Genomic DNA, 8,830 nt, shown 5'->3' with positions numbered 1-8,830 from the left:
TAAGAGACTCACAGGGTCATTTAACAAGTCATCAGGCTTCATAAGAACATTGACCTAGAGTTGGAAGAGACCAGCTAGTCCAACTCCATTTTACAGATGAAGAAACTGAGGCACAAGAAGGTTGTGCTTACCTTCAGACACACAAAGTCATCTAAACCAATCTGTTCTTTATTTAGCATTTACTATGTACCAGGCATTGTGGAAACAGTGGAAGTAAAAAAGTGAGGCCCCTACTGACTCAAGGAGCATGTTAATAGACGAGGAAACCGAGATTCTCAGAAAGTGTTTTGCTCCCTTCAAGTGGACTACAGGCTCCTTGAGGTGGCTTCGTCTATTTATTACAGTGCCTGGTATGCAGCAAGTGCTTAAATGCTCACTGCATTCATCCTATATCCTATCTACCCATCTCTCCATCCACCCATTCATTGATCCACCCATCCATCATCCATCCACCCACCCATCATCCATCCATCCATCCACTCATCCATCCTCCCATCCACCTATCCATGCATCGACCTATTCACCCATCTCTCATCTATCTATCTAAATTTTCCCCTCAATATCAATCATGTATCTATTTATCTCTAGGGCTAACCACAGTGCCTGGCATGTAGTAGGCATTTTAATATGTGTTTGTTGGGTCAATTGGGTTGTCCAAAGTCACAGAGACAGTGAGTGATCAGTGAGGGTTTGAATCCAATTCCTTCTGACTCAAAACTGGGGTTCTTTCTCCACTATGCTTGGCATACTGCCTGGCACGTAGTAGGTGCTGAACAAATGTTTGTTGACTGATGACCAGGCCACACTGCGCTGAGTTGGTGGCGACTGGCCTGAGGATGGGGACAAAGTGAGTGTGGGGGGAAGCCTCATTCAGGAATGATTTGGCAACTGAGATAAATTCCCAAGCCCTCTACCTAATTTAAATTAGTTACTGTTCTGGTGTGTCGTTGTTTTCTAAATGGCAGGTGGAACACCAAAGTAAATGTTATTTAATTACTGAAAAACGTTAGGCTCATTATTGTGCATGAAACGGAAAGATTTAAGGCAACTGACCCAGGGTACCATTATTCAGAATAGGCCGAGAACAGAAACGTCAGCCTTTTCTGAGCCCCCGTCCAGAGTAGCTGTGGTTTGGGAACCGTGACTGTTTATAAAGAGAGCCAGGACATAGAAGGTGTGCACCAAGAGTTAATGTTTTATTGAGCCAAGATACTGTACAGATACTAGACACAACAACATCCTTCTGGGAAAATGTCATGGAGTCCAAACAGCTTTCCCAAACCTTCTCTTTTTCATGAGAGGCCCGAAACCTCTTCCTGAGCTCCCCTGAATGAAAGGAGGCAGAGCTCACAATTCAAATGGAAAAAAAACAATCCACTAGCAACATGCAACATATTTAAGGGAGCTGAGCCTGCTCTATAAAACATATATTACAAATATGTACATTTTAATAAACTTGCAAACAGGAAAAAGCCTGACCTCAATAATGCACAGAGTGGCTGCCCTTTAAGAATTGGTAGCTCTCCCAGACTGGTTGCCCGCCACCTCTGCCTCTTACCTGGTATCTCCTTTGTCTTCCCTTTTTGGTCTTTGCTCCACGAATGCCTCCGAAGCCAACCGACGAGTGATGCAAGTCAGCAGTGCCTAGGCTTGTGTGAGATGGGGCAAACATTCCAGTCACTTCTCTGCTAGTCAGACCGGCCAAGGGCTGCTTTCCCCATGGGCCCATTTTCTTTTCTCACCTCCTCTCATAGCTGGGGGTATTAAGAGCCTTGTGGAAGGACCTATAGCCCATGGAAAGGGAGACCTGTGAGGTGGGGAGAGGGAGGGAGGCTTCCTTTGTGGCATGATAAATAACCAATACTCAACAGCACGCTAAACTCAAGGTGATTTATTGCTTTAAGTAACAAGCAGGAAAGAGAAAGGGCCGGTCATTGTTTTGGTAAATACAGTTTGAGTGTTCTTCCTAATGTTTACCAGTCTGAACAAAGCTTTCTAGACAACACGCATACTTCATAGACACAGCATCACAGAGCGCACCAACTCCGTCAATGATACACTGATTACAACTGTATGAAGCAAGGGTGCCCAACCAAATGTGGTTGCCCCAGAATGATGGCAAAGCAAATGTGTGCACTGGACATACTGGGTACAAAAACTCTTTTATTTGGGGGGGGGGGAACTGACACAAACAGAGAGCACTTAAATGAACTTCTCCAACAACAGGTGAGCAAACAGAATTAGCTTTTCATCCCCAGATGATTGTCTATGGGAATACTCTCAGGATCTCCATAGGGAAGTTGGTACCAATCCTTGCCTAGTAGTGAGTATCTAGGGACTTCAAAGGGTGGGGAAACATGGACCCCTGGGTATTGCTGACCCTGGGAAAGCACTAGGCAGTAGTGGCAGAGAGCCATGGGGGTTTGGAATTCTTTACGGGCTGGCTGAAACTTGGTTCTGGCCCAGGAAGGTCCACCTGAACTTTCCCCAAGCTCCCCAAAAGAGGAAATTTGCATTAGTTTGTTTAAACCCCAGGGAAAGAAAGCAAGTGAGGGGCTTTTGGGCTAGGGGCCTGGGTTCTGAGACACCAGGAGAAACTGCCCTTACACTTTAAGACCTTTCAAACATATGTGCAGAAATGAAATGTGGTAGAGTGAGGGAGTGTGGAGTTCGCTTTTGAAGAAGAGACCATGTCGGTGTGGACAGGGAACACATACTGCCAAGTCAAATGGCGGTCTGAGCCTAAGTCCTCCCGAGGATGGCTGTCAGCCAAACTCTTCTCAATTCGCAGAAAATGGTTTTGAGTCAGATTTCTTCTGCCACGGGAGGCTCTGCTCCAGCGGCCGCTGCGGACCCTTCCTCCTGGTCATCCTCTCCATTGCAGGTGACCACTGCCTCACAGGGGACGCTGTGGTCAGTAGTCCCGTTCAACTCCAAGCTAGGATTCGCCTCTTCTTCACCTTTTGCCCCCTGAAGAGCCCCATCAAGCTCCTCAGGAGCCCCCTCCCCCTCCTCACTTGTGAGCCCATCCACCTGATTTAAAGCAGGCAGGCAATTCCCCACATCTCCAGCTTTGGAAAACAGGTCTTCCTGATTTTTCTCGTTTTCTTCCGTTTTCTGTTTTTCTCGGGCACTTAGTTTAGACTTCGATTTTCTCATCTGCCGGGTGTGCATGTCCTCACGGGAGAAGCGCCATTGAAACTAGAAATGAAGGGGAAGAGAAGCGAGTTAAGAAGCCTCCATATAGATTCCCCCAACATTGCACAGGCCAGCACACTCAAACCGAGGTCTGTTTCTGGTTACCGTATTGGCGTAACTCAAACTAATTTTATTAAAGGAGAATCTATTTGCCGGAGGCCTGAACACCACTAACTCATGTTTACTGGGAGTTTTAAAGATCTCATAAAATCACAGATAGAGACTAAAGGAAGTCTCAGAGGCCTCTCTAGTCCAATTCTCTCATTTTACAGATCAGGGTACTGAGGCAGAAGTTAAATGACCGGCCCAAAGTCACAAAGGTGCTGAGTGGCCCAGTCGAGTTGAGAACCCAGGTCCTCTGACACTAGAAGAAATGGCTGTTTTCATTGTACCATCCTATAAATTGAGGCCTCCTGGCTCTGACCATTATACCACAAAAATCCCCATCCTAAGTCTTTGCTAAATGTCTTGCGTTGATCTTTTTTAATAGGGATGTGGCTTTCTGGATTTTATTTCTGAAATGGGCACCCCACAAAGCCACGAGGGGAGGGTGGTGGGGTGCATTCCTCCTCTGGTGCTTTGGGGGCTATACTTTCTTCACGGGGCATATTTCAGAATTGAGGTAATAACCCACAAAATCCTGGCAGACATTCCACCCTGGCTGAGAGCAAGAAAACTGAGCCCTCTATCAGCTCAGGCCAGCGTGAGGTGGGCCCCAGGGACTGTTTAACTTATCCAGCAAGTCAACAGCCTTCCCCACCGCGGCCGACCCATGCAGGTCTGTCTGGGGAGAAGCAAAGTTCAAGGCTGGGTCTGGTAAGACACAGTAACATGCTGAGAGGTGACGAGGACTCGGAGGGGACGCCTGCCTCTGAGATGGGAGACCCCATGCTGAGCTGACCCTGCACCAGGAGTGGGAGGAGGCTCTTGTTCACAGCCAGCAGCACCTAACCAAAGCCATTCCAGGGGAGGATGAAAAACAGACTGCCTCTGTCCACTGCCCCCCAAGGAGGAGGCTGAAGCTCTGAGCTCAGCCTGGTCATTTACACCACCAATGCGGGGAAGAAAAACAAGGAATCGATCCACAAACATTTATTAAGGACCTACTAAGTAACAAGTGCCTGCTGGGGACACAAAGAGAGGCAGAAGGCAGCTCCTCCCCTCCAGCAGCTTATAGCCATGTGCAAAGCTAGCTGTTTATAGGATAGAGAGGAGAAAGTTAACCAAGGGAAGCCACCAGAATGGAGAGGGGTTGGGAAAGTCTTCCTGGAAAAGATGGAATTTTAATTGGGACCTTAAAGGAAGCCAGTAACTGGTGGAGATGAGGACAAAGGGCATTCCAGTCACATATATGCATGTGCGTATACGTATACCTAAAAACGCACATCCATGTATTCATTCATTCCTGATCCTGTTTGGGAACAAATAATAAAATTAATAAACTCCATCTCCAGGCATTTTCTCTGGCTGTCCCCCATGACTGGAGTCCCCTGCCTCCTCATACATGTGTATATACACACGTGTGTACATACACACACACCCCTGATCTTGCTTATATCTATCTCCTGTATGTTATACACACGTATGTATACACATGTGCACACATATTCCTGAACACACACCTATAATCTTTTTATAACATGTATGTGTGTATACATACGTATCTACCTCCCCCTGCACCAATACATCAGAACACATCAATTCCTCCAATGTAATGATAATTAAAGGGGCCTGGGGTACAACGATCCCCAATGGTTCCAGAGAAGTGGTGATGATAGAGAAATGCAACACGCAGAATGGGACACACATTTTTGGACACAGCTAACGTGGGAATTTGTTTTGCTCAACGATGCGTATTTGTTACAAGGGTTTTGTTTTTCTTTGCTTTTTTTTTTCCCCTGGTGAGGGAGAGGGAGGAGAGAGAAAAAATAAATATTTTAACTGAAAAAAAATGTAATTAAAAAAACCAAAAAGGGGCTGAGCCTGCATGCTCTGGTGAGTCTACAAAAAAATGAAAAGAAAAACGCGGCTCTGTGGGAATAGCGGGGAAAGGAAATACTCTGAAAGACACTGAAGGATATAACTTGGGTCTGCTGGTTTATAAACAGGGAGAGATCCTGGGTCAGGGGCCAACTGCTATAGGCTGTGATGGAGCCTGATCCTTCTCTACTGGAAGAAATAAGAACTCCCCCCCCCGCCCAAGCAGCACCCCCATCACCCCCACTTATCCCCCTCTTAGAAAAGGCCCAGTGGAGTGCATATACTGGTGGCCTCCACAGATGGCGCTTCCGCCTCATCATCTTAGCCAGCGGACGTCATAGCGACATGGAGGGCTGGCCCCTAGGTCCCAAACCACAGCCCAGCTCCACTACTACAAGTCACCAAGCCTTTGTGAGCCTCATCTGGCAAAGGAGGGCTTTTCTCACCAGGAGATACCTGCACCAATGGAATCCCACGTCTGATTAAAAAAAAATTTTTTTCAAAAGAGGGGATTGGCTCAGATGATCTCAATGGCCCCTTCCGGCCTGGCTCTACTGTGTGTGACTCATGCAGTAATCCACAGATTAGGGCAGAGACTGCGGATACCCCGTGTAAAATAAGCCAGCGTCAGCCGATTCAACAAAGACATGTTAAAAATAGTTGTAGGCAGAGCCCTGTCCTGGGGACTGTGAAGTCAGGGACCAGGGCTGAGATTTGGAGAACCCCAAACCTCAGCACCTCGGTAACGTAAGGGCAGGCTGGCCATGAAATCACTGGGGTTATCCCCGTGTCAGGGCCAACAGGCTGACAGACCCCATCAAAGGGAAGCTCAGTTTCACCCCTTTCACGGGTGAGGGGCAGGTAGGGGCACCATAGTGCACAGAGCACCCGGCCTGGAGTTAAGACCCACGTTCAAATCTGACCTCAGACACGCACTAGCTGTGTGACCCTGGGCATGTCACTTAACCCGTCTGCCTCAGTTTCATCTGTAAAATGGGGGTGATAATGGCACCTACCCCACTGCCAGGTTGTCACAAGAATCAAATGAAGTTTTATAAAGTACGTGGGATACAGTAGGTGCTACATAAATGTTTTTATTATCATTATCACAAGCTGCTCCTTCCAAGGGAAAAGGAGGGGAAGCGGGGAGAAAAGAGCTCTTCTATTGACTAGCTGGGTGACTTTGGACAGGTCGTTTCTCTCAGCATTCAATAAAAACGAGGGTTGGAAGAGATTTAACCGACTCTTGAGCACAGAGACCCCTTTGAAACAACAAAAATGTCTGCAATGTGTCCACGACTGGGTGTCGCAAGATCGTAGATTCAGAGCCAGAAAACACTCCGAGGCCATGCAGGCTAATCTCTCATTTTCCCGGTGAGGAAGCAGGCCCCGGGAGTCGATGGACTCTCTGCAGCAATTCTGTGGGCTCCTGGGGCCCCACTGCCTACAGGCCCGGCAACCTCTCCATCCCCTTCTGCCTCCAAACAGCCTGTGCTAGCATTCCCCAATAAAATGCAAAGCCCTGGCAGGGGAGGGGGAGGGGGGAACTGTTGTTTGTTTGTCTCTGTATCCCCAGGATGACTGCAGCCTCCCTGGACGGTGCTATGGAACACAAGCCAGACTCGGAGTTGGATCACCGGGCTTCACGTCCCAGCCGTCCAAGGTCCTGGCCCAGAGTGGAGGCTTCATCAGTGCTGATTGATTCAGAGGTGACTTACCCAACGTCACACAACTAAGACTCAACAAATCAATCGATAAGCATTGACTGAATTTCTACCTACCAGAGGTACTTCCTAGCTGTGTGACCCTGGGCAAGTCACTTAACCCTGTTTGCCTCAGTTTCCTCATTTGTAGAATGAGCTGGAGAAGGAAATGGCAAACCACTCCAGAAAACCCCTAAAGGGGTCACAGAGAGTCAGACAAGACAAACAGCCAAACAATGAAAACCTAAAGAGAAAAATGGGTTGGATTTAGTGTCTGAGGGTCTTGGGTCTGAACACTGTCTCTGTCCCTTCCCAGCTGTGCAGCCCTGAGCCTTCATTTCCTTATATGTAAAATTGGGGGGGGGGGGGTTGGGACTAGAATAGATGGTCTCTGAAGTTCCTCCTAGCTCTAGACCTACATATGTGCCTGTGATCCTCCCTGGATGGGGCTTCTTAACTCTTTTTGTGCTGAGAACCCCTCGGGTGGTCTGGTAAAGCCGCTGGACCCTTTTCTCAGCATGATGTTTTTAAATGCATAAAACACACACGATTATAAAGGAAACCAATTATACTGAAATTGTTATCAAAATATTTTTTAGAAAACAAGTTCATGGACCCCGGGTGAGGATAGGCTGCTCTAAATGAAAACCCTCAATGCCTTGACTCAGAATCCCCAGACTGCTCCAGGTAGGGAAAGGGGACTTGCCCTTAGGAACTGGCCTTGGTGGTGACTCCTTCCAAAGGTCAGCTGGCCCTAATTGGGCTCCCCAGGAAAGGATCTAGAAGGCAGGATGGCTCCAGAGGCAAGAGGGAGGGCCCAGGGTGAATTAAGCCAGGACAGCAAACAGACAGGCACAAAGAGGGTTAAGAGTCAGGGCACATCTGCCCTCTCTCTGGCCGGGGCTTGGTCTGTCCAGGAAGCGGGCTCACACAACCGGGAATTCCTTTCCACGTGGCCACCTTGATGGTATAGCCCCAGCGACCACGATGTACACAGAGGGGTTTTAAATTTCCACCGTGGTCATTTCCTCTGAGTGTGGCCACAAAACGTTTGCTTCCTCCTATGCTTATTTAACTGAAAAGCTCAAAGGCACAGTGATTAAGAGGAAAATCGGAGCAGTCCCCACTTCCTGCATTGCCGGGCTGTGGCAGAGTCCAGGTGGGTCAAAGGAGACACGCTTAGCGGGAAGGAATTTATCTGAGGGACTTATCAGAGGCTTAGTGAGTCTGCAGAGTCTGGCCCCTCTCTCATTTTCTGTTCTGGGCCTGGCCTTCAAGGACTCCTGTGAACACAGCAATAAACACTTTGGGTAAACAAAGGCAGCCTGGGTTCTCACACAACTCGGCAAGGTGGGTACAAGATGCTACCTCTTTCTCGAAGGACTCAAGGAAGAAGATGTGAACACACTCCAGAGGACGCCAACAAGCAAAAACTGACCTCCCCGGGCCAGACCTTCTTTTTTAGAGGACTTCCCACAGGCTTGACCTAGGAAATGCCATTGTAGAGGCTTGGGGTTTTTTGGGTTTGTTTTAAATCCAGACTAGATTTTGGACCAAAGAGAGACAGCCCAGCCTGAAGTACGAAGGGCTTGAATCATCTACCTGGTGGAGAACCATCCCCTCTTCCCTCTCTAACCCTAGATCACTGGCTCTAGAATCCCATGGCCTGAGTTCAAAACCTGCCCCCATAACTTATTATTTGACCTTAAGTCACTTTACTTCTAAGTCTAGTTTTCCTATCTGTAAGATAAGGGGTCTCTGAGGTCCTCCAGCTCTGCCACTAGGATCCTGTGGCCTCTCTGGGCCTCAGCCTCCTCCTCTGTAAAACCAGAGGCCGGACTCCGTGGCCTCTGAGGTCATAGATGTATCTGTATAATTCAAATCTGCTCTATGACGGAAGAACGCTTTGCCACGTCTGAGGCAATCACAAAGGCAAATTCTCCCTGACA

At 48.1% G+C, this 8,830-nt stretch overlaps 1 protein-coding gene across 1 annotated transcript in view; it reads right to left on the bottom strand.

Moving 5' to 3' along the window:
• Positions 1-1,876: 1,876 nt before the first annotated feature.
• The window catches only part of RFTN1 (raftlin, lipid raft linker 1), a 198,950-nt gene continuing 191,996 nt past the window's right edge, over positions 1,877-8,830 (bottom strand). Inside the window, exon 10 of the mRNA XM_036761805.1 lies at positions 1,877-3,201. Coding sequence (XP_036617700.1) covers positions 2,806-3,201 — 396 coding nt within the window. The 3' untranslated portion in view covers positions 1,877-2,805. The remainder of the gene's footprint in view (positions 3,202-8,830) is intronic.

This window comes from Trichosurus vulpecula, chromosome 5 (genome assembly GCF_011100635.1).
Source record: "Trichosurus vulpecula isolate mTriVul1 chromosome 5, mTriVul1.pri, whole genome shotgun sequence".
Lineage (NCBI taxonomy): Eukaryota > Metazoa > Chordata > Mammalia > Diprotodontia > Phalangeridae > Trichosurus > Trichosurus vulpecula.
Note: the sequence above shows the minus strand (reverse complement) of the source record. Positions and strands in the feature narration are given on the sequence as shown.